Genomic DNA, 27967 nt, shown 5'->3' with positions numbered 1-27967 from the left:
AGCAGCCACACTGGTCCCTGTTATGCCAAGCCAGCAGCAGGTGTGAGACTGAGCCAAAGCAGGGCAGGCCAAAGCAATGCCACACTCACTTGGAAGTTAGTGAGACCACGTAGGAATCTGTCCCATAGATGGTGGAAGACTTGTTGTTCTTTGTATTTGCTAAACGAACCTGAGAAAGAGAAAATGATCAATGCTGAGTTCATCAGTAGAATGTGGATCTCCTCCAGTGTAAGCAATGAGGTTTCCTTGTTCACTATCAGAAAAAGAAATCACAGGAAGCTCATTGACTCCCAGTATGTTATAGAAGTGGAAAAGTTGAAGTCACATGTCCACATTTCTAGAAAAGTTTGGAGAAAGATCCAAAAGATCCAGTAGAACCTCCAGGGACTAACTGTGAACCAGAAAATTCAAGTCCACAGAGTAATCCCTCTGTTGCTGTTACTGGGGCACCCAGTGATGGCTCCTACCCCTCAGCCCAGCCACTGGCAGACCCTGACAGCCCCCACAAGGGAAAGAAAGTCACACAAATAACAAGTTTCTCTACCTTTCCTTCAGCAAGACCAAAGACAATTATATTCTCTGCTGGCCACAATAAGCAGGTCACAGCACTCTGCAAAGGAGGAGGTAAAAAGAGAGGTAAGAGCTCCACCCTACCCAGCTTCCTGCCCCACTGCCACCTAAAATAATTCATGAACAGACACTGTTCAGGCAGGAGAGATGGGGCATTTGGACAGGCCTTACAGTAGCTGACAAGCCTTACTTCATGCTGAAGCTTAAACTAGGTAAAGTGAGCTGGGGCAAAGTAATTGAGCACAGGAGGACTATGGGAGGGCAAAAAAGTTACAGGGATGTGTTCAGTTTGGAGCTCTTTTTGAGTACTACTTACTGAGCAGTGCTTGGCTTGCCACATACAAGCATACATGCTGCATGTATAAAATCATGGCTGTTTTAAAAGGCTTTTTGCAACAAGTATAAAATATAAAAATAATTTCACTGTGACAACTTCTGTAATAGCTCTGAGAATACTTGTCCACTGGATCTTTATTTGATAAGTAAGAAATAGTGTTTATTTTTTCACTGACGAGTAAGATGGTTATTAGATGCTCCAAGCAGGCCAGGTAGAAACAGGCTCATTAAATCCAAACCAAAGGTATTCTCAGAATCTGAGGTGGAGTCAGAATGAATAAAGCTGACCACAAAACCCAGCTGTAAGAGAGGGCCAAGAAAGTTTAGGAAAGCCCTTCACATCTACCCTGCAGAACTTCAGTCAGTAAGAAGGGCTGGTGTTTGGCAGGTGTTAGCCACCAGCACCAGCCTCTCTGGCTCTCTGTCCCATTTTGAGCATGTGGGACTGCTTAAGATACATATCAGCATTTATTCATTCCTCATTTATTTATCTCATCTTCCATCCCTGCTCTGATCATTCATATCAGCAAACACAGCTACAATCAGACAACAAAACGTCTCAAGGTAACCAAACTGTTCATAATTTAAATGCCCAACCAATGACCAAGACCCATTTTCATTACCCCTGTTTCCCAGGACTTTGTGTGTTTCCCCCACTATCTGTCAGACTTATTTTCCACTCTAACACAACAAATGCTTGGGAACAAGCCTCACACATTGGTGATGTGCTCATTGTTTGTCCTCCTGGCTCTCAGCAGGAGGCTTGGCTTGCCAGTGTGAGCACACACTGGGATCACTGTGAGCGGGAGAGGGCCCAGTGGCAGGAGAGGGAAAGGGCTCAATAAATGACCTCTCATATTGACTGAACATTTCAAAAATTTGTAAATAACAGTATTTAGTTACAGGAGAAAGCCAGACACAGTGGTAAAACCCCAGACATACAGAATCAGAAAAAAAGAAAGGATTTAATGTGTTACAAATTATGAAAAGGCATGGGGAAATGAGAAAGGAGAAAAAAATACTGAATTTCTATATTAAAAATACAAAATCCTGTACATGTGCCATGCACAGCATCTGAGCTTGTAAGAGGCGAGCAGGCCCCCACTGGGCTGGCAGCTGGAGGGGCAGGCAGCAAACAGCACACAAGGAAAGAGCTCTGCAGGGAGGCTAAATGTGCCCACACCGGGGATAGCCACCCTGCTCAGCAAAGGGACAAATGGACACCAAGCCCCTGTTGCTCTCTTTTCCTCATGACACTCTATTCTCATGACCACTCAGTGCAGCAGCTCAACTGCATACAAAACAGAGGCTGAGCAGCAGCTTTCCTGTCACAGAGCCACAGAATTCCCCACGCTCCCTGCAGCAGTCAGAGCAGCCACAGTGGCAGGCCATGACCCAACCCAGAGGCTGAGGCTACCCTTCACCTGAGAGACAGCTTGAGAAAGCCTGGCACAGACTCCAGCAACTCTGTCAGGAGCAGCTCTATGTCTTCTGGGGATTTGGACATGAAGGATGATTCCTCCTACCCTGCAGAGAACTTTCTTGGTGACACAGAGACCATGTGGCACTTGCCTGGAAAGCCTGGGGCAGCTGCTGGACTTTTGCCTCTGAAGGTAGAAGTAGTCAGTGCATTGTATTTTCTTACTCTGATGGCTTTCTGTGCAAGGAATTCATAACACCTTTGCCTTTTCCAAGGCAAGCCTTGGCAAACACCTACTGGGCAGACTGCTTTGTGACACAGGCAGGCCAAGCCAGAGCAGCAGAACACAGAGGTGGCCAAGGAGCAAACCTGACGGAAATCATAAACCTGAGGCAATTGAGCATGTGGAAACTGCACAGTTTGAATCCTGCACACTTTACATTTTGTTTAATAAGGCATCTTGGAGTTTAGAGCTGCAAACCTGTGAAAAATAGTTGGGCTCTGAGTGTGGCATATCTTTCCCTTTCAACTCCCTTAAAACAGTCTGTCCACTGATGCATAAAGTAGTCCCCAAAGTTTTGTAACTGACTGCATTGATCGTTCAACAATTTACTCAGTTGTACCCAGGCATTAGGACACTTCTGGAGCTTGATGAGCAATACATGCCTCAGAATTTAGAGATTCTCTTAGGATCTTTAAAGGTCAAGTACAATTTGGCCAAATACACCTGTGAGTATGAGCAGAGAGACCTCTCATTGTCTTTTCCAACATATACTGGAGAAAATGAAGTCAAACAGAAGTCTGGGTCTCACCGTTTGGATGAACTTGTTGCATATAACCTTCTTGTCACCCCTGCAGAAAAATAGAAACAAAAATTACTATCAGCAACCCTACACATTCTGATCACCCTACCGTTTATACGCCGTCTGGTTTGATATTGCCAAACAATGCCAGTCCATTGAAATCTTGTGTGCTGCTAGTCTATCATAACTTTGGGCAAAAAACCAAGAAGACCCCTAGAGTCTGAGCTTCCAAATTCCTGGTGAACTGCCTTTCTGAGTACCGTTAGCACAACTCCTGCCAGCAAATGAGGCTGCAGTGGGGCAGATGTGTGCCACCGCTGCACAGCTGTGACACATGATGGCAACACAGGTTCCAGCTAGCTGCATGCACAGCCCGGGCTCTGTAAGGGCCCTGCCGAGGAAACCTCACCTGCTGCTCCCCACGGACACGTGTGTGGCTCCCTGCGGGCCGGGTGATGGGCACTGCAGCGTGTGCCAGGGTGAGGATCAGGCTAAGGCAGAATGGAGCATGCTGGACCTCACTGCATACTCACCACTCCTCGCCGATCCTGTACACGTAGACAACGTTGTCTGTCTGCCCGATGGCCAGTTTAGTGGAGTCCGGGGAGAAGGCCATGCCTTTGACTACGTAGCTCTTCCTGCCGTACTGCGGAGATGCTCGGTGTGACCGTGGGGAGGCGGCTGCCCCAGCGCTGCCCGGCCCATGCCCAGCGCTGCCCGGCCCCGCTCACCTTGGCGTCCGCCGGCTTGGTGGAGAACTTGTCGCGCCGCTCGCCCTGCTCGTCGTAGAGCAGCACCACACGCTCTGCGGTGCACACGGCGAAGCGGGCGCTGCTGGCCGACCAGGCCATGCAGGTCACCCGCGCCGTCCCGTCCTGCGGGCACACAACGAGCCCCAGCGGGCACACACGGCTCAGCGGGCACACAACAGCCCCAGCGGGCACACACGGCTTAGCGGGCACACAACAGCCCCAGCGGGCACACACGGCTCAGCGGGCACACATCGAGCCCTAGCGGGCACACACGGCTTAGCGGGCACACAACAGCCCCAGCGGGCACACATGGCTCAGCGGGCACACACGGCTCAGCGGCTGGGCACACACCGCTCAGCGGGCACACACGGCTCAGCGGGCACACACGGCTTAGCGGGCACACAACAGCCCCAGCGGGCACACACGGCTCAGCGGGCACACACGGCTCAGCAGCCACACTACAGCCTCAGCGTCGCCGCTACGCGCCCCAGAGCGGTCAGGGCCGCTCTCCCCGACCCGGCCTGGCCCGGCCCGCTCCCCCGCGGCCCGATCCCCCCCAGCCCAGCCCGGCTCGGCCGGCCCGGTCCGACCTGCGGGGCCAGCAGGGTCCGCACGTGCCGCAGCTGCATCGCGCCCTCCGCCGGGCCCGGGCCCGGGCCGGTCCCACAGGGTCCCACGGGCCCGCTCGGCCGCCGCCGCCGCTGCGGAGCCCGCCTCGCTCCGCCCCCGCTGCCGTGGCAACCCCGCCGCCTCCGCCGCGCTGACGCGAGCGCGTCGAGCCCGCGGGACCGACCCCCCGCGCACCGGCAGGGATCGGCCAGGCTCGGCTCGAGCCCGCGGGACCGACCCCCCGCGCACCGGCAGGGATCGGCTCGGCTCGATCCCGGCTCCGCCATGGAGGCGCTGCGGGCGGCGGGGCGCGCCGTGCTGCGGAGCCCGCGCCTCGCCCGGCACGGTCTGGGTCTCCGCCGACGGCGCAGTGAGTGCGGACGGGTGCGGGGCCGGGGCCGGGCATCGCTCCGGGCAGAGAGCCCGCAGCTCGGCGCAGTCGGGCTCGGAATACGGCCCCTGCCTGCTGCAGGGCAGTCCGAGGGGCCTGGAGGACCTGGGCGGGCAGAGGGGCCGTAGGGGTGGTCGGGTTAGTCGGGTTAGTCGGGTTAGTTGGGTTAGGGGAGCGGGGGGGTCGGGTCGGGCCGCAGGGGCCGGAGCGCTGCCGGCCGGGGCACCGCAGCACTGCCGCTCCTCGCCGAGCTCTCCCTGCCCCGCTCCCCGGGCTGTCGCCTCCTGCCCCACTTGTGAATCGAGGTCGCCTGCGCCAGGGGCTGACGGGCCTGGGCGGCCGTGCCAGGGCTGGAACACGCTGGACTGCACCGGGGACCTCCTCGGGCTGCCACGCCTGGCTCTCTGCCAGCGTCCCAGGCCAGCCCCCCCCCCCCCCCGCTGTCTGCGGCCTGGCAGGATCCGAGACCGACCCACGACACATCCCTGGAAGCGTTCAAGGCTAGGTTGGACGGGACTTGGAGCAAGCTGGTCTAGTGGAAGGTGTCCTGCCTGTGGGAGTGAAACTGGACAAGCTTTAAGGTCCTTTCCCACGCAAACCGTTCCATGATTCCATGACCCCATGACCCTGCTGCAGGTACCCTGTGGCACAGGAGGGCTGTGTTTGGCTGTTCTCAGTCAGCTGCCCAAGGCTTTGCTGGAGTGCCAGCACTTGCCCTGGCAGCCCTAGTATACATGGATTGTCCTCAGAGTTTGGAGTGGCACAGGGTTCTACTGCACAGGGTGGAGGTCACTGGTGCCTGCATGGCGCCAGGCAGCCTCCCTGATAGTTGTCACTTGTGGAAGAGTATGCTGTGCAAATAAGGTCTCCTGATTTCCCTGTGGGTTCAGATTATTCCAGTTATGAGTTGAACCCTTCTGCAAGTGTGCCAGTAATTCTCAGGGAGCAAATCCCAGGGAAGAGGTGAAAATAACCCTGAAAAGTATTAGCTTAGCGTGAACAGTACATACTTTGGCAGTTCCCATCTCTTTCTTAACAAAGCATCTGTGGTGCAGTTGGTCCTCAGTCATCCCAGCTGGGACCACAAGTGCTGACTAAGCTGCCCCTGCCCTGGCACCCTGCTGCTGCAGATGAGATGCCAAGGGGTTTGGCTTTGCTTACACTGGGCCAATCTGGGGATTTTGATCTGAGCATGGCAGTGAATGCTGCTGCTCTTCAGGTGTGCCATAACTCAGATGGCCGAGATGAATGCACTACAGAGAACATTTTGTTTGTAATGAAACAGGTGAGACCCAGGAACACAAGGTTTTTGCAGACAGCAATGAGGGCTGCAGCATCCTCAGCCCTGTGCAGATAAGCAGGAGCTGTCTGTCAGTGCTGACAGAGCCTGGACTTCCAGGGCTAGAGAACTAAAGCTTCAAGGGTGAACTGCCCACTCCTTCTGTTCCTCTTATGAGAGTGTCACAGAGCCAGGAGAGTGTCCTGCTGAGGGCAGGAAGCAACACTGCTGCTGGGAGCCATGGGTGGGGTGGCTGTGGCAGGACTAGCTGTGGGGCTGCTGGCACATGGCTTCTAAGGGCTTTTGTCTTTGCAGAGCTTCCTGAGAGCTGGGCTGACATGCAGGAGCCGCTGCTTGAGGGGATGTGCTTCACCCTCAAGTATCTGGGCATGACGCTGGTAGAAAAACCAAAAGGAGAAGACATGGCTGCTGCTGCCATCCGCAGGATCGTGGCCACGGTGAGACCCTGGGGCCCTGGTGTGTGGGGTCAGAGCCCATCCTGCACAGGGAAGTGTCTGCGTCCCAGCGCTCCAGTGAGGGACTGTGCCCTTCCCAAGAGGAGGGTGGCTTGCAGGAGGCCACTGGTGTCTGCCTGTGTGCTGTGGGGAAGCTGTCTTCCTGCAGCACAGCCCCAGCCACCTGCTCCTACACCTGAACCTAGCTGTAAGCAGAGCTGTGCCTGCCACAGCACGGAGAGAAGGGTGAAGTACTGGGAGAAGAGGGGTCTGTCCCTCCCTGTGTGTGTGGCAGTAGAGTGAACAGATTTGAGGAGTGTTCTGTGCAGGGCATGCCTGATTGCCAGGCTCTGCTGTCCCATCCTACAGCAGGAGCCTTTGTGGCAAGTATCCAAGTGAGTGATACTGTACAGAGTCTGTGGGGCTCCTTCCAGCAAGTGGGTGAGGTGAAGACCCTTGCCAGGTTTGCAGAGATTGCTGGTGTTTTTTCACTGCCAGGCACGGGTTGGAGCTCGCAAGTTTCAGAAGGTGATTCTGACAGTGTCTCCAAGGGGCATCTCACTGCAGGATGCAGACACAAAGGAGATGGTGAAGAACATCTCCATCTACAGGTGGGCATGTCACAGGTATGGGCTGGGTGTTCCCCAGCAGCCAGCTGAAGACTGATGGGAATTTGAGCAGCCAGGGAGGGCTGGGCCTTCTGTCAGCAGTACCTTCAAGCTTAGGTCTTTCCTTGGCTCCCTGAGGCCTGTGCCCTCTCTCTGCTGTGCTCCCAGCACTGCCTGAGGCTGAGTGTAGGCAGGGTCCTGGGTGGTCTTGAGTTCATCAGCCCATCCATCATCTCCCTGTGCCCTGCCTCTCTATTCTGGCATTCAGCAGGATTTTGAGGCTTGTGATTGGAAAGCCCCACAGTTAGGACAGGACTGCGTGTCTGCCTCCACTGCCATGGGACCATCCTTCTGGCTGCAGCTTATTAGAAAGGCTAAAGGCAGTTGCTGTGAGAACTGATGTTGATTTCTCCTGCTGCCACTTGTCCTTTGGCTGGTTTGGGTGTCTGTGGGTTGGGTGTGAGGGGCAGTAAGTGTGCAGTCTGGTGGCTAAATGGGAAGCAGAGACAGGACATTTCTCTGTCTGGCCTCCAGCTGTGTCCTTGGAGGCAATTGCCCACCCTTCTGTGCTCCTCTTGTCCCAGGGCTTGAATTCACTCACTGGGTTGAGCTGGCCATCAGAAAACTACAGGGCACTCTGGGATGGCACAGGAGGGAGTGCCTGTGGATGCAGTGATCTCTTACCTGCTGCAGGTACCAGGCAGCCTCTGGCCCTTGCTGGGGGTTTGGGCTGCCTGGTCAGCTTGGGCCAGTGAAAGCCTCAGGTTGTCAGCAGTGCTTGCTGATGTCCTGGGAGTGCAGCAGAAGTGCCATGCCAGCATCCTGGATTGTCCTGACAACTCCTCTCTGCCCACAGGATCTCCTACTGCACAACAGACAAGCTGCAGAACAAAGTCTTTGCTTATGTTGCTCAGAGCCAGGAGAGCGGGGCACTGGAGTGCCATGCCTTCCTCTCACCCAAGAAGAAGATTGTAAGCACTTACCTTCTGCTCTTGGCTCCATGAGGTATGGGTGGGAGCAAGGTCCTGCTTTCTTCCCCTTCAGCAAGAAAAGGCCGTTACCTGTGCGAGCCTCAGCTGGGTTTGGAGCCAGGGATCAGGTGTGCTCATGTGCTGCACAGGCAGGGAGTGAGAAAGGGGGCTTTCCTGCCCCAGCTCCTGAGGGTCTGCTCCTGGGGGTGGCTGGCCCCCAGGGGCAGACAGACACAGAGCTGAGCTCTGGCCTTCCATCTGAATGTTATCCTGCATTGAGGGCCCAGGTGGAAGCAGGCATTCCCTCTCTTTCATGTACACAGGCCCAGGCTGTGACTCTGACTGTGGCCCAGGCCTTTCAGATGGCACTGGATCTCTGGGAAGCAACACATGCAGGTAGGAGGAATTTCTCAGATGTATCTCACTGCATAGCTCTGGAATCAGTGTCTCTCTGGTGAAACACACCAGGCAGGGAGAATGTTGTCCCTATGGCTGTGTTCTCTGCCACTCCATCTTCAGCTGGGGTGGGAGCTGTAGCTGCTCTCTATGCTGAACTGCTGTGCATTGCCTGAGCTGTAGCCCAGCTCAGGGCTGCTGGTACCTGGCCTGAGCAGTGACCCCTCACCTTTGTTTGCACCCTCCTGCCAGCACAGCAGGGATTCCCTGTTCCTCACCCTCAGTCTTGCCTGTACATTCCCAGCTGGGTTTTCTGCAGGTTGCAGGCACTAACTCTGCTGCTTTTGCCCCGTGCCAGGCTCTAGGCAGGATCAGCCCCTTCACCCTTCATGTGTCTTGGAGAGCAGTGAGGCCGGCAGAGCCCGTGAGCCAGCCCCTGCAGGGAGAGCTCCCTTCACACACCACTTTGGGGTACAGTATGTGCAAGCCAGGCCCGTGCTGAGGGCTGTCTGGATTAGGGCAGGGACAGAGTGACCCCTCTGCAGCTCCCTGCTCCTGCCCTCCCAGAGCCCTGCTGATACCTGCACAGCCCCCGTCGCACGTGGCAGCCTGATGTGAGGAGGTGCACTGTGCTGTGTGGCTCACACAGCAGGTGCAGTTCCTTGGTTGGTGTCTGTGCTCCAGGAGCTCTGCTGTCAGGCCCAGCACTGCTGCAGCCTCAGCCCTGCTCTGCTGGCCCTGTCACACAGGGACCAGGGACCTGGGACCTGGGCTGCACACTTGGTTTCATGGCTGGGATGAGAGCTGCCTCTGAAGGAGAGGACCCTTGGATCATCATCCTGCCAGCCTGAGCTTAAGGCTCAGCCCAGCCCATCTGCCCTGCACCTCCTGCATGGCCACAGCACTCAGAACATTGTCATACTGGTCTCACTACATCCCTGTCTGGGAACTTCTGGATGCTTGGTCCTTGGCCTCATGCTTCCAGTGTGAGTCTAGCCTGGCAGTGCTTGGGGTTGTACCTGTGCACAGCCTGCTCCTGGTGGTCTCTGCCTGCCCCTCCAGCTGCAGGGTGTGCCCACCCACCACTGTCCCTGGGCAGAGATGCACTGTATCAGCAGCTCTGTCAGCATGGTCCATGCTCACAGCTTGTGTTTGGGGCTTTGCACCTGGAGGGCATGTGGGATGAACTATGGCGTGTCTGTCCTTGAGTGCCCAAGCCCAGAGGGTTCTGGCAACCCAGCACTCCAGTCTTCCCCTCATTGCTTGTGGGAAACCTTTGTACTGTGCCTGGGTAGTGACTGTCTTGTGCAGGGGCCCAGCCTCGCTCCTGGCAGAGACCTGCCCATGCAATGAGATGTCATGGTGGGTTTTTGTTTGTTTGCTTGCCAGGAGGAGGAGGAGGAGGAGGAGGAAGATGATAATGTCAGTGAAACCTTGTCTGGGTAGGTGGTGAGCTGCTGCTTGTATTCAGGGATCTCTCTGATGAAGCCTGTCTTGTCTCCTTCTCCGTACCCTGTGCAAGGGGAGCTGCTCGGGCTGTGGGCATGGTGGGATCATGGAGGAGAGCTGCATGGAACCAAGGGAGAAGCTTCCTGGTATTTCTCTGCTTCTATCTGCTGAGAGCTCGAGTGAACAGAGGGTTGAGTGCTGGAGGAACAGACCATGCAGTCCAGCTTTTGCAGCAGAGATTTGGGGTACAGATGCTGACCCCTAGGATGCACCCAGAGATGTTTCTTACTCTGTTTCTGCCAGTCTTTGCTGAGGCCAGCCTGTCCAGACATGTCTCTCACATGGGACTCAGCTGTCCCTCTTCTCTCACTGATTTCCCTGGGGATTGGACCAGGATGGAGGCCGGGTCATGCTGACTTCTGCATGGCCTGGGGCTGTGGGCTGAGCTTGATGGGGTGTGTGCTGTGCTGGGGAGGAGCTGATGGAACAGTCCAGCAGCAGAGGATTAACCTGCAGGTCTGCAGACGTGGGGGTGTTGGGCCTGTGAGGCTCATTCCATCATGGCTGTTCTCCATGCACATGGCAGTGAGCACCCAGCTAGGTCTGGCATGTCTGAGCTTGGCTTGAACCAGTGTGTGCACAGGCTGGAGGTCTATGTGTAGCCCAATGAAACACCAGCCCTTTGGACATGGAGCTCCTGATGGGAAGGAGATATGGCTTTGCAATCTCAGGACAAGTGGCCTGGGAGGAGAGTTTGGTAGCAAGGGGGCTTAGGGCCTTCTGCACCCCCAGTGCCTGCTGCTGCTGTGCCATTCCTGCCATGCCAGGGCCATGAGCATGCCGTGTCTCTCAGGAGGCCATGCTTAGGGTATGATGGATGCTGTGTTCTCTTCCAAAGCAGCATGGAGGAGCTGGGGAGGGGACTCCACAACCCAGCAGGTAAGTTTCTTCAGTGCTGCATTGGCTTGTCCCCCAGCATGTCCTCTGTAAGGCAAGGTGGGGCTGATGCTCACCTGGGAACATCTGCTTCCCTTTGCAGGCTGTGCTGCATTCCCAGCTGTACACCTTATGGTCCATGTCTTCCTTTCTCTCCCTTTTCAGGATTAATACCTCTTGTGCCCCCATCAAGCTCTCCTACAGCACAGCTGCTGTGCTGCCACCTGGGGCCACCCCCGGACAGCTGGACGGGGCTGGGAGGGGCTGCAGACTCCCCCAGCACCGGAACCAGGACTGCTGGCCCAAGTGCTGCCCTGGGCTAAGCCAAATCTCTGCAACGACGGACCAGCCACTCAGGATTCACCCTGTGCCTGCACCTGGGCCAGCCAGTGCCTGCCGTCGCCCTGGCACTGCCCTGCTGGCACGGGGGCTGCTGGCACTGCTGCCATGGAGGCTGCAGCACCTGCTCCTTGTCCTGCGCCACCTGCATGAACCGCCTCGAGCTGCAGCTGCTCCCAGCTGGGGCGGGGACCCGTGCTCCTTGCTCTGCTCACTGCCAGGCCATGCAAGCCATCCTGCATGCCCTGAGCCTGCCTGATGCAGCTGGGGCAGGGAACCCGTGCTCCTCGCTCTACTCACTGCCAGGCCGTGCAGGCCATCCTGCATGCCCTGAGCCTGCCTGATGCAGCTGGGGCAGGGAACCCGTGCTCCTTGCTCTGCTCACTGCCAGGCCATGCAAGCCATCCTGCATGCCCTGAGCCTGCCTGATGCAGCTGGGGCAGGGAACCCGTGCTCCTCGCTCTGCTCACTGCCAGGCCGTGCAGGCCATCCTGCATGCCCTGAGCCTGCCTGATGCAGGCAGTGTCCACCCTCAGGGAGCAACAGCTCTTGGCCTGGAGCAGTGCGTGATGAAGGCCTTTCCCCTGCAGTTCAGCCCCACACCCTCTCACAAGTGAAATGACCTGGTTTTTAAAGGAAAGCTCTGCCTTTAGAGAGAAATAAACTGAGTTTTTTACTATTGTCATTTGGGTTTGAGTGCTGGATAGGCACCATGCATAAGCATGCAGGGCACTGTGTCTCCTGCACTGCCTGTGGTGAGGGTTGCTGTGCCCCAAGCTCATGGAGCCTGGAACTCCCACATCTTCCTTGGCTGCAAGCCATGAGGGAGCAGTTCCTCCTTGCACTGAGGGCTGCCAGGGCCCAGGGTGCCTTTGTGACTTGGGAAGAGCAGGTTCAGGCTGTGCTGCACTGGTGTCTTGAGCACCTGTGAATGTCACCTGCACTGACAGGAGTTGATGCTGACCACACTGAGCTCAAGGCAGGCACAAGCCCTTGTGTGCCAGCTGCTCTGAAGTGTCTCTGCCCTGCTGCACCCCAGCTGTGCTCTACAGAGGCAAGCCATGCACTTGGTTTCCTTCCCAGATGGCACAGGGGAGGCTGCAGCACGTCTGGTTTCTTTGGCAAGTGACAGCTTGCAACTGTGTTCTGGCCAAGCCCCTCACTGCTGTGTTCCTGTCACATCTCTGCACAGCTGCCCTTCTCAGGCTGGTGGCACTGAGAGCTCAGCCCAGCTGGGCACTGAGGGCTGGCTGCAGCTGGGGTGGCAGGGCCAGGCTCCCAGAAAGTGCCATAGGCACTGGGGAGGCCTGGGGTGCCATGGATCACTCGGGAACCGTGCATGGTTTTTTCAGTTGAGGTTTTGCATATTGAATGTGGTTTCATGGCTTTTCTCCCTCACTTGGGAGTACAGAGCAACATGTAACTTGTTAGGGTGAGCAGGTCATTGTCAGGCCCTCAGCTTCCAGCACTCCTTTCTGCACTTCCCTGCCCTCCTGCACAGCCATTGTCTGAGAAGTGGTGAGTTGGGGTTTGGTTTGGTTTGGGGGTTTTTTGTTGGTTTTTTGTTTGTTTGTTTTTTGGTTTTTGGGTTTTTTAGAGGGAAAGAGCCTTTTCCTCAACAACACACCCTGATTTTACTTTTAATGTCAGACTTGTGTTCCTTTTTTTATTTGGTCAAAACCTCTGCATTTTGACCGGTTTTTTGTGCCTGCTCTAGTTCCTCACCTCTGCTACACAGTCTGACCCTTTGTGATTCTTTGTGTGTGCCTCTGGCCTGGCTAAAAAATCTCATGATAGCAGGCATGTCTGCCATGACTTTCCAAGACAGAACTTTTAAACATTTTCCAGGGCACTAGAACATTGTTAAAACTCTTGTATTTCCCTGACAGCCCTAGTTTTTCTAATGTACCTCCTTAAAAAAAGCTAGCAGGCAAAACAAGGTGTTCATGTCACCGGAGCTGTGGCCATGCTCCCTGCAGCCCAGGTCACAGTGCAGTAGCAGCTGCATCCCACTGCCATGGTGCTGTTGGTGCTCAGGTACCCAAGCAGGGAGCAGCCCTGGCCCCTCCGGCCAGCAGCCTGTGGGGGTCAGACCCCGTCCCCCTTCTCGGGCCTGCTGCTGGGATGTGTCTGCTCTCTGCAGGGAAGCAGCCACGATGTCACCCTCAGTGGGACAGCCTGCAGCTTCTCCAGCAGCACCACAGGGCCCAGCCTGCAGCAGCAGCAGCAGCAGCAGCAGCAGCTCTCCCTCGATGGCCAGGGGGGTGCGAGGTGACCATGGAGGACCTCCAGCTCTTGCACAGCATGCAGGAGCAGATCTCCTATGGGCTAGGACACGCGCATTCAAGAACTTGTACATGCATGCATGCATGGACACACACAGAGACCTGAAGCTCTGATGCTGCCTTTGAGCCAGGATGCTTTTATTGAAAAGACCCTGCCACAGGAGTTGCTTATCCTGTCCCTTCCCCGCCTCGTCCTGCAGCAGGAGCTGAGCAGCACCTGGAAGGAAAAGTCTTGAAAGTGCTTTTACTGGGAGATTTATTCCTGGAAGACACTGGATCCTGTGATGCTTGAGTCCAGGGCTGCAGAGCCTGTCTATGGCAGGCTGCAGAGCAGAGCATGGAGGGAGAGCAGCAGCCAGGGCAGCAGGTAGCCTCCGTGTTTCACCCCATTCCCTCCAACTGAGACCTTGCAGGCCTCACCACTTTGTCTCCTCCAGGCAGCACAGGCACCATGCTGCTCAGAAAGTTCTTGGCAGCTCCCCTCAAGCAGCCTGAATGTGCCAGCACCGAGCCCTTGTGGGGACACAGCGCAGCCACAGCCATGCCCTGACAGTGCCCGCTCCCCCAGCCCAGCACTCCCTGCGGGCTGCCAGGCACTGTGACAGCACCAGCCCCTCATCGTCCTTCGTGTCTTTGTCCTCTGCAGTAGACAGAGAATTGGAAGGCCCTGCACAGCCATGACAGGGTACAGTGGAGCCCTGTTCTCCAGCAGCAATCCACTCATCCCCAATGCTGGCTGGGCCTGGCCCCACAGACAAACCCTCCTACAGGCCACAGCTCTCCCGGCAGTGCCGGGGCAGTGCCTGCACCGCCCTGCTCCTGCAGCCCCGGGGCCCTGAGGGGAGCAGCTCCTGCTCTCTGCGGCAACCCCAAGGCCAAACGGGCAGCTGAGAGCAAGGTCTGCCCCTCTGCCGGGCAGGCATCCAGCGCCTCAGCTGCAGCCCGGGCCTTGGCCAAGGCGGTGCACAGGGACTGGGCTCCCCTCATGCCCGTGCCTCAGCCCATCGGCTCCCCCTGGCTCCCTCCCACCCATCCTCAAGGTCATGCTTCCCCCGGAGGGGAGGAGGGCCGGGTGGGACGGACACGTCCACGCTCTGCATGCATGGCTGGGAGCCGGCTCCGTGCACATCCGCAGACAGGTGCCCTCAGGAAAGCGGGAGTTCTGGTACGTGGATCGTCGCATGCTAAGTTCCAGGCGGCGTGCCTGGTGCTGCCTCTTCTTCCAAGGCCTGCTGTGGCTCTGGCAGGACACCCGAGATCCCAGACGGCAGAGCTGGTGTTGCACTTACACCTCAATGATATTGACCGAGGGAGATTTCTTCTATGAGAGAAAAATCTGCTTTAAGAACCTGCTTTGCTGCACCCCTGGGATCACACCCGATGTCAGAGCCCCTCAACCTGCAGCAGGCATCAAGACCAGCAGACCTCAGCAGAGCAGGGTCAGTTTGGAGTAGGGATCCAAGAGGAGGGATCTCCTAGCAAAGGGTAATCAGCTAGCTGAAAAATCTGGAGGAGGGGAACTGGGGATTTGAAGTCCAAACAGGAAGTTTCTTCTCCTGACATCTGCTGGAAACCAAGATGTGGAATCAGTGGGGCAGTCAGTCAACACAGGGAGGGGAGTTCCCACCCTTGACAGAGGCACCAGATGAAGCACAAGCAAAACCCTAACATATGGTCCCATTAGAGCATTGGGGCTAAAAATCACTGTCTTTGGCAGGTAACAAAGGGAGAAATGTCAGGTGCTGAGGGAACAGCCAGACAAAAGTACTGCTCCCTCCCTATCCACAGCCTGGCACAGCACTTCATCAGGATGAGGAAGGGGCTCTGCAATGACTTGTGTGGTGATGACTCAGAGCCAGCTGCAGTGCAGGCAGAAAGGGAGCAGGGACAGACCAGTGCAGGAACCATGAGAACAGCTGCCTAGCATGTCCATTTGTCCATGTGTGCAGGAGAGGTGCAGCCTTGGAGGGGTGTGATGAAGGCTCTGTTACAGTCAGAGGTCAGGTACCACCCTGCAGTGCAAGAGCCATCCCAGCTGTTACACCTTGTTGTCTCTTCCAATGTTTCTCCTGCAGTCACCCATGGGGTACACACACTGCCCCAGAGACCAGGGCTCACTGAACCCTAAAAGTCCTCAGTCTTTGGGGTGAGAGCACAAGCCGGGGTGTTTCCATTCCTGGAGAGAGCCAGATTCTGTGCAGGCTGCAAAGCCCCAGCAGACAGGCAGCCACATGCCACCCCTGCTGCCAGCCCTCCGCACTCACCTTGCTCCGCAGCAGCCCTCCGCTCGGCCGCTCTGGCGTGCTGTGCTCTGAGGAGGGCTTTGTCTTCTCCTTGTTGTTGTTGGAGTCATTATCCTTGATGATATCATACTGTCTGCAGAACAGGGCGATCACCGCTGCCCAAAGACACACTGCATGAAGGATCCCTCGCAGTGCCTGCCTGTCTGCCCTCCCCACAGCATCCCAGCTGCAGGGCAGTTGTGCCCAGGGCTCCTTGGGGTGCTGCAAACCCACACCCTCACCTGCATCAGCCTGCACCACCCCAGGTACCTCTGCATGTGTGGCCAGGCCAGCTTCCTTGGGCACAGATGTGGCTACAGCCATTGGGCCACACATGAGGTGCTCAGCACTCACCAAAGGCAGATGCTGAGGCACTCAAACAGGGACAGTGAGGTCAGTGGGCAGCTGTGTGGGTTTTGGAGTGCCTCCAGCAAGGCACTAAAGTTATGAGCTGGTGCTTGTGACCCTCACAAAAGCCAGCCCTTGTCTATGCACATTGGCTGTGCAGTCAGTCCCTCTGTAATGCTTTCACAGCATGCATCCCATGCAACATGTCCCACAGCTGGGAACCTGGGCACAGGAGTCTGGAGCAATGCCCCCAGGGGTGACCATGCTGCACTCCCTCAACCCCCAGTGTGTGCGTGGTAACACACAGGCACATACAGACCGGGCCTGACTCCTTCCAGCTGGTATCCTGACACATCAACCTGGGCCAGGTGTAAACTACCAGCAGTCATCTTGCATTTTTTTCCTAGTGCCCTAGGAAAGTGTCAAGGCCAGGGCAAAGAGAAATTTGTGCAAGATGCCACTACAAAATCCACATTTACTGGGGAGGGAGCAGGGGATCAATGACTTCCCATTCACAGCAGCTATATGTGACAAGTCAGGAGCTGACTTACCTCCTAGGCTCCCATGCTCCCAGGGCAGCCCGCTGCCTGCACTGGCTCTCGTGCAATACCAGAGCAAACCACCCACTCTGCAGCTTTAGCAGACTGAGGCACAGCCTCCACCAGCTAGTGCAGTACTGTTCTCAGTCACAACATCTAAGGCCCAAGCAACTCAAAGGTCACTGTCAGCTGGGATGCTCCCACCCTGTAATTCCAGGTCCCATTCTGTCTCCTGCTCTTTAACATACTCCAGGCCATTACTGCTGAGCAGTGCCTGTGGTTGCTTCTTTTACCCCACTGGCTCCAGCACCTACAGATTCTCAAGGGACTGATGAGGAAGGGTGCCAGATCTTCAGCAATGTGCCTCTGCACTCTCTTGAGCCACATCCTCTTTGTGAACCATGGATTGTAACTTTGCCTCAGCCCACCAGAGCACTGCTTGTGGCACTCACCTGCCCACATCAGCAGCACAGCCACAATGATAATAATCTCGCCTGTCTGCAGCTGCCGGTCTTTGTCCAGCCCTTCCATGGTGATGTCACCTGCAGAGAAGAGACCCCAAGCAGGGCTGGCAGCAGATACCCTCCCACTGGAGTGGGATTTGAGAAACCCCAAAGCAGAGAAGCCCACCTCCCCCAAACAAGGAAGGGTGTGGGATGACATCCTGTATGGGGAGAAGACATGCATCCTGTGGCCTTCCTGGGTCAGATAAACCATCCTTGCTACAAAGGCAGTCAGGGATTCCAAGGGCTTGTTTAGGTTCATGTAGGGACTGTGCAATGCACTAAGGTCTCTCTCTACACAGCAAGCAGGGCAGGTCAGGTCAGTTTAACACAGAAGTTCTGAGGAAAGCCATCTGCTTGTCCTGCCATACTCAGGACCCCTCTCATGGTTAGTGCTGGAGACAGACTGCCGTGCCCTCTATGGGGCATCATCTCTCTTGGATTCCTGATTCTCTCTCATGGACCAGCATTTAGGCAACCCCAAGGCAACACAGGCATGAGTAGCAAAGGAGACCACGGCGCTCTGTCATTTGTCCTTGGGTAGCCTGCAGACTGGGAGATCTGAGTGTCTGTTCAGTACTGGCTTCCTACAGGCAGCAGCTGGGCAGGCCCCAGCAGCTGTCCTGGCCAGTCTGCCTAGCTGAATAGGTGCCAAGACCTGAGATAGGAGGGCTGCAAACCATGGCTTGGGGACATTATCATGGACACCTAGTGGACACGACAGCAGCCTGTACAGCCCTGCGTGTCCCAGGAGCCTGCTGCTCAGTGCAGCACCTTCCTCACTGGTTGCAGAATCCCTGCCCATCTGCTGTACAGGCCTCCAGGTGTGGCCCCAGCAGCAGCACCTGGTCAGGCTGGAAGGAGGTGACTCACCTTGGTTGGAGCTGTTGGAAGGCAGGCGGTCGGTCTCCTTCAGGGTGCGGAAGTGGACACGCTTGCTAGCCTGGCTCTCCCCATACAGGCCAATGCTCTGCACCTGGATGATGTAGTCAGCATCCTCTGCCAGGTCCCACAGCACACAGGCACGGTTGGTGGTGTTCACCTCCCGGATGAAGCGCTGCATCTGCCCATCCTGCCTCTGCCAGAAGGAAGAGCTGTCACCCCCGGGAGGCTGCTGCCAGCTGCACCAGGCACAGGCCCCCAGCTGCAGGACTGTGCCTCACTCCTCCCTTCCCAGGCAACCACCCACCCGGGTGGGCCAGACTGGCCAGCACTGCCTATTCAGCATGCCTGCATGGCCTGAGAGCCAGGCACCTCCCTGGAGAAGCCACCATCACCCAGGGCTGCATAGGTGGAGCAAGGCAAAGAAGGGTTATGTCATGGCCAAAGCACCATCCTTACCTAGAGAAATCCCAGGGAAACTATTGGAGGGACTATACCCAATGCAGCCCACAGTCTTCTGCCTTCCACCAGGATGGATGGCTCACGTGGGGCACCCTGGCAAGGGCTGCTCAGCAGCAGAGATGTCCTCGGGCAGATGCCAGAGGAGCCCCCGAGTGTGGCAAAAGGACTGACATAGGAGCATGCTGGTAACCAGTGTCCCCAGTCCCCTGGGACAGATGCTGGATACCTGCTGTAGGATGGCATAGCCGATGACCACATCTCCTTCTGGTACATCCCAGGACACTGTGGCAGAGTTCGCCTTCAGCTGCGTCACAGTCACGTTGACAGGGGACGGTGGCCTGTCTGGGTGAGCCAGGCATGGACCGTGGTGAGGCACAAGAAAGAAGCAAAAGAAGATGTCTCAGAACAGGCACTCAGCCCTGCACATCACCCTGGGGCCTCTCCAACACCTGCCAATGGCAGCACGTTGGCTAGGGCTACAGGGAGCACCTTCCCTGGTGAATCCAGCCCCAGGAGATGAGTGGCACAGCAGACAGGGAAGCCTGAGCCCTGCCAGAAGCAACACATGCACAGCACGGTGCTTCCTGGGCTGGCATGCAGCTGCCCACTCTGTGCAGGAGGAGTGTGCAGGTGCAGAGCTCTGGGGCTGTCCCATAGATGGGAAGTCACAAATGCCTGGCACACCACCCAGAACTGCGTAGGAAGCAGCCCAGACACAGTGATGATAGATTGATTGTGACAGAAAAATGGGGCACTGTGGAATAGACAACTCTACACTCAATCTAGGCATCTCCTCTGCCCGGAATTACTCCTTGCTCCAGGGCATGGGATAAAGCCAATGCCAAAGGCAGAGCTGGCTGTCCCAGTGATGCCTGGAAAATAGATCTTCCCAACTACATTAAGAGTGCATATATAGGCAAACCTTTACTTGAAGGCTTTCAGGTACACAATGTTGTGAAAATCGCATGTGGTACAGTAATGCTATGATTTTTATAAGGTTAGTCAATTAGTATACTTATCATATACTGCCTAATTAAAAGGTTAGTTGGTTAGGTAGTAATTCCTGGGGTCCTGCCCCACTGGAAGGAGTCCAGAAGTTTCTCTTGCCCCACTTTTGTTATGCCTGGTCCAGATTCTGGTTGAAAAAGACAATGTCCTTGTAGCTGTCTCTTTTCTTGGAATAAGACTAAACAATATTTTTAGGAACGTATTTATAAGGTTAGCTTATTGTTCTTAAATGTGGGGAAGAAAGATAGGAAAAGTACTAGAAGCTACAACCATGCATTAACAATCTACATAGCCACAAACACATGAAAAATATAAAACCCCAATAATCTTAGGCATCACCAGCAGTGCAGTGCCATTGGCTGCAAAGCTGGCAGCAATGCTTGACCATTGCTGTTCTATGGCAAGCTGACCTGACTGACCCATGGTCTGCACCACTGCCACTTTGAGATTTCACAGCACTGAGAGCACAACAGGATCCCACACAGTCCTGCATACAAAGCCAAGTTTTGTCTGGAAGTTTGACACAGGAGCACATGAAAGACACTGAAGCTGCTGTCTGTGTGTTCCAACTCCCCACACACAAGTCAGTGCCCTTCTACAACTGCCTGCATAGCACTATGGCTACAGGGTCAGTGCTGTGATTTATATAGAAAAAGAGTTCCAGGGGGCACCTGAGAACAAGAGAAAGGACAACTGTGACACCAGCAACAACCCCAGTTAGAGTGACTGCAAAAAGACAATTTTTGCAGGCCACCTGTTTAAGGGCATTCATTCACATCTGAGTATACCCAGCTTTGGATCAAACCAGAGGAAGGCTTGGTTCCCACTCTGAGAAATTAAGGGTTGTGGTCTGCCAGGGGAAATTAAAACAGAGAGGACAGCCCAGAAAACATGTTCTAAGAGAGACCTTGGGACTGAGTGTGTCTCCTGAAGTTTGACACACCACCAGAAGAGAGGGTTGCCAAAGATAACGACACCACAGTGTTCTGATTTTCTCCTTCAGAAAACGAGTCTGGAAAACTGGAAAGGACTCAAAGATACACTCAAACATTCTTTATCCCACAAAGAGTGTGTCTGTATAGAGTTTTCCCATGGGGATCCGCTTCATCACTAACCTATGAGAGGGAGGGAATCTCTAAGTCTTGTCTGCCAACAGCAGAACAGGCTGAACAAAGCTGCAGACTGAGCCTTGTCCATTGCCTGGGTGTAGGTACTCTGTCAACACAGGAGTTGAGCTTCCTGTAGATTAAATTAGAGAATCACTGTGGTTGGAAAAGACCTCCAAGATCATCAACTCCAACCTTTGACTGCATAACCCCATGCCCACTAAACCGTATTGCAAAGTGTCACGTCCAGTCATTTCTTGAACATTTCCAGGGGTGATGAATCCACCACTGTCCTGGGCAGCCTGTCCAGGGCTTAACCACTCTTTCAGTGAAGGAATTGTTCCCAATATCCAACCTGAACCTGCCCTGGCACAGCTTGAGGCCATTTCCCCTTGTCCCTGTTCTCTGGAAGCACAGCCTATCCTCCCCCCTGTCTCCACCATCCTGTCAAGGAGTTGCAGAGAATGAGAAGGTCCCCCCTTGAGCTTCCTTTTATCCAGTTTGAGTTCCCCCAGCTCCCTCAGCCACCCATGAGACTTGTGCTTCAGTCCCTTCCCCAGCTCTGTTCCCCTCCCTGGACACGCTCCAGCCCCTCAATGTCTTTCTTGATGTGAGTGGCCAGGATTTGAGGTGCCTCAGCGGTGTCCAGCACAGGGGGGAAATCACTGCCCTGCTCCTGCTGCCACACTATTGCTGCCACAAGCCAGGATGCTCTTGGCTTTCTTGGACAGATCATGTTTAACTGCTGTCAACCAGCACCCCCAGGTTCTTTCCCACTGGGCCATTTTCCATCACTGTATGGATTTTGGGGTCAGGCTGGGGTCAGGGCAGCTGCTCAGCCCACAGCCGAGTTCAGGCAGCACCCTGTCAGCCTGCAAACAGCTGCCCCCTGCCTGGCCTGTCCCAGACACAGGCATTCCAAGGGGGGCTCTATGGGGGCCTGCACATTTCTGCTTCTCTGCAAGCATAACACTTGTCCCAGGTTACCACTAGTTAGGTTGCTAGCTAGGTTTGTGCTAGCAGACACAATGGGGTCAGAACAGCCCAAGAATCCCGTGGTGGAGATTGGTCCAAGATCTGATTTGGTCTGCACCAGCCAGTATGTGCCCAAACCACTCCTGGGCACGGCTTGGAAGCTAGGACAAGCCAGAAAACCATTCCTCACAAGTAGAGGGACGTGCCTCCCTCTATGGAACTCGTGAGTTTAATACCACGGGTATGACCAGACCCTGCCAGCTGGCCTCAGGACAAGAACAGGACATTGTGCTTCACAGGATACATCCATAGTAATGAATTAGGTGGGGTTTTTTTTAACATCTAACAAATTTTAAAAGTCCTGAACATGCGTGATGGGGACAGTTTGACTACCAACCTCTAAGCGTACGTGAGGAAATTAAAGATGGGGTCTGACATCTCTGCGACACAGAGTTTGTAGCAGCTGTCCAGCTCTACTCAAGAATTTTCTAGGCTTCTGTGAGGTGCTCAGCCTGTCCCAGCTGACGTTTTCAGACTGGGGCTGCTGCCCTGGGACTGAGTCACTTGATGATTTGAGAACAAAGGCACTGCACCAATCCACAAGCCATTCTGCTGAGTCCACACGGGTGTGACAAGTGCTCCAGCTGTATTTAGCCAGAGTTTGCACAGGCCCTGTGCAGGGACTGTCACTCACTGGCAGCAGAAGGGTGAGAGGACACAGGGACATAGCGGAGCCACCACGCACGTGGCTTGTCAATGCACCACACCCCACACACCCCGAGCACACCTGGTGCACACCCAGGCCAGCAGCCCTGGGCCTGTGTGACAGGAGACCTGGTGTCCAGGCTACAGCTCTGCATTAGAACCACCAGTGTGCCTTGATCAGTTTGATGCTGACTGAACTGCAGAAAATACACTTCTGAGCACATGGGATTTGCACATCCGTCAGGAAGAGACAAGACAAGAAGCCTCAGAAGTCAAAATGTGGGAAGTTCACCCTAGATACACAGAGCAATGTCTAATCCAAATCACCTCCGCTCTGGAGAGAGATTGGGAGAACTGAGGTTTTTCACCCCGAAGAGAACGCTCTGGTAAGATATTGGAGCACTTTCCAGTGCCTAAAGGGGCTCCAAGAGAACTGGAGAGGGATTTTGAACAAAGTGACAGGACAAGAAGGGGATGGTTTTTCACTGACAGAGGCCAGGGTTAGATGGGATATGGGAAAGAAATTGTTCCCTGTGAGGGTGGTGAGGTCCTAGCATGGGTTGTCCAGAGAAGCTGTGGCTGCCCCTGGATCCCTGAAAGTGCTCAAGGCCAGGCTGGATGGGGCTTGGAGCACCTCAGTGTAGTGAAGATGTCATTGCCCATACCAAGGGGGTGGATGAGATGGGCTTTAAAGTCCCTTCCAAACCACACCATTCCAGGATTCTATGAAATTCAAGATGAGACCTCAAAGTTGTTACAAGACCTCCAAAGGACAAAGCTTTGTGTATAATCCCCACATTGCATCTAATAGTGTTCAGCCTGTTCTGCAGCTGAGATCAGAGCATTCTGTGCCAAAGCTGTTGCCATAAAGGTCTGTGAATGCAAGGGCTCCAAAAAGCATGCTCTCTGAAGCCAACACATTCTGGCTATATAGTCAAGACGCTGCTGGGCTCTCTGGCAAAAGTGTGCCACTGTTTATCTCAATGCATTAACTGCTAATAATTCTACATCACTTATAAATGATCCAGCTTCACTTTTTATTAAAGCCATATTACAAAAGGAGGACCCCCACAGAAAGCACAGTCACTAACTTAAGGCCTGGCACAGGTTTTATGCTGTCTGTACAGCAGCATGCTCCTTCTGGGCCTGATTAAGGGGTGGGAAGAGCTGGGCTGTGTACAGGAGCTAGCAGCACTGCAGCCCGTGGCTGGACACTGGGAGGGATGGGTGGTGGGCAGTGGGAGGGATGGGTGGTGGGCAGCTGGACATGGCACCAGATATGCCCTGCATCCCAGCTCCATGGGTCAGCGAAGGGGCCGGACAGATACCCTTCCCGAGGGATGCTGGCACATGTGGTGCTGCAGAGGGATGAGGGATGGGGCACGTCTCCACCGGTGCCCTCGCCATCCTGCTGTGTTCCGGAGAGTGGGCCACCCCTGCCCCCCAGCCCATGCCCTTGGGGCTGCTGCTCAAGGGCACCCAGATGTTTGCCCAACTTACTGCTGCAGCAGGGAGTAAGCACCAGACTGCACATCTAAAAATAAGTGGCCCCTTTTTAACACCCCTGACTTCATCTCTTCCTGAATCCGTCAGTACGTGTTTTGCAACACGGCAGAATGTAACAGAACACGTCCGGTACTCGCAATTCTTTTTGATGTCTCAGTGACCTGTCGAGGGGCAAACAGACAGCAGGAAGCGGCTGCTGACAGAGGCCACCCCGGCGAGTCAAAGGAGACAAGGACAGCGGTACCTCGGGTACGCTGAGCTCGATGTTCAGCAAACACCGGCAGCAAGGGACAGGATCCCCGTCACCCGGCCGGCCCCAGCCCGCCGCAGCCCGGAGTGTCCGTGCCCGGGGCAGGAGCTCCCTCGGGGCAGAGCGCCCGTTCCACCCGCGGCGGGAGCCCCGGGAAGGGCAGCGCGGCAGCAGCCGTGCCCCGGGGAGGGGACTCGGAGGCCGCGGCGCCCCGGGGGTGCCCGAGGAGTCCTCGGGGATGGCGGCAAAGGCCACGCCGGGAATGCAGCGAAGCCGGCGGGGGTGTCTGGCGAGGACCGCAGCCCCCGGGGTGTCCGGCAGGGTGTCCCGGCCCGGCGGGACGCGCAGCCCCGGTACCCTCCCGGCCCGGCCGCACTTACTGGCTCGCACGAAACACAGGTCGCAGCCGAAGAGCACCAGCACCGGGCTGATCATCGCCGAGACTCGGGCCATGGCGGCGGGGGCTGCGGCCCGGCCGGGCGCGGCCCTGGCACCGGCCCGGCTCCCTGCACCGCGGGACGGAGCGGGGCCGAGCCCCGGCCGCAGCGCGGGGGGGGCGGAACGGCCGCCGGGCCCGGCCCGCCCCCGAGCGGCACCGCAGCGGCTCCGGCACCGCGGCGGCTCCGGCGCCGCCTCCCAGCCGTGCCCCGGAGCGGCCGGCACCGCCCCCAGCCCCCAGCCGTACCCCGACACCGCCGGTACCGCCCCCACCCTATCAGCGGAACCCCGGAACCATCGGCGCCGCTCCCGGTATCGTTCTCCGGTAACCCCCGGCAGCCCCGCCGCAGGCTGCACCCCCGGCAGCCCCGAGCGTCCGCTCTCCCCGTGCTGCACCGCCAGCATCCCCAGTGCCAGCTCCTTCCGTGCTGTGCTGCCGGTGACCCCCGGCACGGGAGGCTCCACAGCGGGCACACAACACGCGTGTCCTGGCGTGGGCAGCGAGCGGCACCGGTGTCGCCGCTGCTGGTCACCGGCAGATGCCGACAGTCGGGCTGGTGCCCCGGCACTCTCCCGCAGCTCCTCTGCACCTGCGGGCGCTCTGACCCTCCGGGGTGCTCCTCTCCGTGTGCCTGAGGACACAGGCATGGGGTCTGCCCCATCCCCAGGAAAGGCAGCGCTGGGTGTGCCTAATGAAGCAGGAGAGAAATAAGGAAATGAACCCAAATCATCCTCCATTACCTTGCAGCAGTAACCTACTACTTTCTGTGAGCAATGCAGACTGGAAGGAGGAGTCAAGCCAAGATGGAATCAATGGTTCCAAGGGCTGTTAAGGTGCCTCAGCCAAGCTGTGGTTTTGGGCAGACTTGGGAACTGCTGGGGCTCCTCTCTGTCCAGCTGATGTCCTTGGCTGCAGCCTGCATTGTCCTGCTGTGTAGCATAGCTGGACCCCAATGGCAGCTTAGACCATGCCCTGGATGAGATCAGCCCACAACAGAAGTACATCAGTGCGGGCATGTGTGCAGACATGGGCACATACATCCATTGTTCTGTGCCCTAGGGCCCCTAAAAGTCTTTACCTGGTCACTTGAAAAGGCCTTTCCTAGTTACAGGATAATTGGTCTGTGCTTTGGGGAGACCTGTGGAAGATCAGGGCAGTGATGTTGCCATGTGAAGGATTTAATCTGCAGTGCCTGTGTGCAAAAGGCAAGTTCCAGCCAAGTGAAAACTGAAGCTTGTCAGAATTTACGTTATCTGCAGCTGCATAGCAAGTGAGGTGATCAAAATGGTCCCATCTGGGTTGTTCAATGCTGCTTTTCAGATATTCTTGGCAGATCAGGACTGCCTCTTTCCTGTGCTGAGCTTCATTGGTGCTGCAGTCCACAGTGGTGAGGAGGAGGGTGAGCCTGATCCTGCTTTCCCAGCAGAGCCCTGTTTCAAAGCTCCTTCTCCCTCTGTCTGCATTGTGGGGAAGGAACTTCAGGAAAGCCAAGGGTAGAGCTGGCAACTGTAAAACTGTGACTGCACATGGTTTTACAGGAACAGTTTGCCAGTTATGTCTTCCCTGCAAGGTCCCTTCTCACTTGGTTGCTGTGAGAAACACTTGGTTATTGCAGAGCTAGCTGTGGTGTTAATGCTGACTGCTCCATAGCCTCCACCAGGCAAGGATCCCTGGCTTGCCCAGCACTGCCCTGGCCTGCGCAGGAGTGCTCAGACACGTTATTTGAAAAGCTCAGTGCTGTCAGTGTTAGGTATCAGTGAGCAATACTACTTTTTTTTTTTTCTTTTGATAGCAGAAACAGGTGGCGTTAGCACTGTGGGACAGTTTATTTTGCATCCTTCCCCCAAACTACTTAAAAGTGGTTCAGGCTCTGTGTCCTTTCCCTTGTGCTCCAGGGTGCAGCCCCACTGCTTGTGCAGGGTGAGAATTATGCTGTGATTGGCAAATTTTGTGTCTGATGACCCAAGGCATCACTGTTGGCTGGCTGGAATTCCCAGGCTTCACACACCTTCCGGATCAGTCCTGGACATGGAAAACGACATGCTGTGCCACTTGGACAATCCTGGGAATTTAGTGACTGTGCACAGGCTGCATGGTGTGCTTTGGGAGCAGTAATGGCATTTGTATTTGTGGGTTCAGTCTATAAATAATAAATACTGAGAGTGCAAATTCTCCACACACATTTAATTATCACTTGAGTATTTGGGATTTTGGCCAGGCAAAATTCAATTTGCCATCACAAATCAGGAACTAATGCATCTAAATTGTATTATATGCCTTGCAGTGCCTCATACTTAGGATTCAGTGGGGAAATCCAGCAGCAGCCTCGAGATCTCAGCCTCACCTCTATAGCCTGGCCTGCGGGCTCTGGAGTCCCAAGCTGCCCCAGCAAATCCGAGGTTCTGGGGGTGGTGCTGGCAGCAGGAGAACGTCCTGCCCATGATGCAGGAGCCTCCTGTACGTGCATCACGTGGCCCTGCTATCACCTTCCTCTGCCCACAGAGGAACACACCAGCAAGAGCTCCCAGCACTGGGAAAGGTTTGGATTGATTCTGCCTGTGCAGAACCTGCCCCATACTTGGTACTGTATAAATGTTATTGATTAAATGAAACCCACAAGGGATGTGTGGGTTTTGTGTCCCTAATCTAAGCTTTAGTTAGCTGCTAACTGGTGTGAGGTGAGCATTCACAGATTTAGGAAAGCACGACGTGACTGCAATAGCTGGGTCCTGATCTGGGGGTCCTGGAGCTCTGTGACTGTTCCCCTCCTGGGACACAACACTCCTGCAATTCTTTCCCCCACATTCTGGCTGCTCCTTTTTCCTGCTCCACAGCCTCCCATGGCCAGTTGTGACCCAGCTGTGCCTCTGGAAGCCGCTGGCAGCTGTGGCTGTGACTCAGGTGGCCTTGTCCTGCTGGGCATTGCCCCTCAAACAGTGCCTGCCTGGCCTTGTCCTTGCCCCTCAGACAGTGCCTGTCTGGGCTGGAGGAGGGCAGGGCAGGGTGTGTGGATGCCAGACCTGCCCCTGCACCCCCAGACCCTGTCTCCCAACCAGCCCCATGCCTGTCCACCATGTCCTCTCTCCAGGGCTGCCTGGCTGCTGCTTCGTGTTAGCTGTGTCTCCATGTTCACTGAAAGGAAATGTCCAAAGATGCTGTGAGGGTTCATTCCCATCCCCTTCGTCAAGTCTGTGTGCTGGCTGCTGTGTCCTCCATTCCTCTCCCATGGAAGTGGGAATGAACACACTGATTCCCTGTGAGGATAATAATAATGGAGAGCAAAGCACAGACATTTTCTATAAAGCTGCTGCAGGGAAGTGCCCTATTGTCCTCAGCCAAGGAACAGGACCAGACCTGTCACCA

At 55.7% G+C, this 27967-nt stretch overlaps 3 protein-coding genes across 7 annotated transcripts in view; 1 reads left to right on the top strand and 2 right to left on the bottom strand.

The window, feature by feature from the left end:
• The window catches only part of IFT172 (intraflagellar transport 172), a 39648-nt gene extending 35018 nt beyond the window's left edge, over positions 1-4630 (bottom strand). For 2 of the 3 annotated variants that reach the window (XM_071417211.1, XM_071417213.1), the window contains exons 1-6: positions 4472-4630; positions 3861-4004; positions 3663-3775; positions 3139-3178; positions 545-610; positions 90-169 (exon numbers count right to left, since the gene is read on the bottom strand). In XM_071417211.1, coding sequence (XP_071273312.1) covers positions 90-169; positions 545-610; positions 3139-3178; positions 3663-3775; positions 3861-4004; positions 4472-4510 — 482 coding nt within the window. In that variant the 5' untranslated portion in view covers positions 4511-4630. The remainder of the gene's footprint in view (positions 1-89; positions 170-544; positions 611-3138; positions 3179-3662; positions 3776-3860; positions 4005-4471) is intronic. The other variant, XM_071417212.1, reaches the window with a different exon arrangement.
• Position 4631: 1 nt separating this feature from the next.
• Positions 4632-11999, top strand: LOC139584889 (numb-like protein). Its single transcript, XM_071417238.1, has 8 exons — positions 4632-4860; positions 6476-6618; positions 7114-7226; positions 8080-8194; positions 8518-8590; positions 8949-9061; positions 9980-10032; positions 11141-11999. Exons 1-8 carry the CDS (start codon positions 4776-4778, stop codon positions 11571-11573), a joined length of 1128 nt encoding a protein of 375 aa, XP_071273339.1. The 5' UTR covers positions 4632-4775; the 3' UTR covers positions 11574-11999.
• Positions 12000-13708: 1709 nt separating this feature from the next.
• On the bottom strand, positions 13709-24806 carry FNDC4 (fibronectin type III domain containing 4). 3 transcript variants are annotated; one of them, XM_071417245.1, is made up of 6 exons: positions 24546-24806; positions 18842-18957; positions 18145-18349; positions 17221-17310; positions 15864-15997; positions 13709-14920 (listed from the first exon to the last, which is right to left on the bottom strand). In XM_071417245.1, exons 1-6 carry the CDS (start codon positions 24616-24618, stop codon positions 14885-14887), a joined length of 654 nt encoding a protein of 217 aa, XP_071273346.1. In that variant the 5' UTR covers positions 24619-24806; the 3' UTR covers positions 13709-14884. The 3 variants fall into 3 exon arrangements, with proteins under 3 accessions (XP_071273346.1, XP_071273347.1, XP_071273345.1); XM_071417246.1 differs by having other exon boundaries at positions 18842-18953; positions 24546-24805; XM_071417244.1 differs by having other exon boundaries at positions 13709-14917; positions 24546-24765.
• Between the last annotated feature and the right edge of the window lie 3161 nt (positions 24807-27967).

This window comes from Agelaius tricolor, unplaced genomic scaffold (genome assembly GCF_023055355.1).
Source record: "Agelaius tricolor isolate 1412-34295 unplaced genomic scaffold, bAgeTri1.0.p SCAF_68, whole genome shotgun sequence".
Taxonomy (NCBI): Eukaryota; Metazoa; Chordata; class Aves; order Passeriformes; family Icteridae; genus Agelaius; species Agelaius tricolor.
This window is presented reverse-complemented; position numbering and strand designations above follow the sequence as displayed.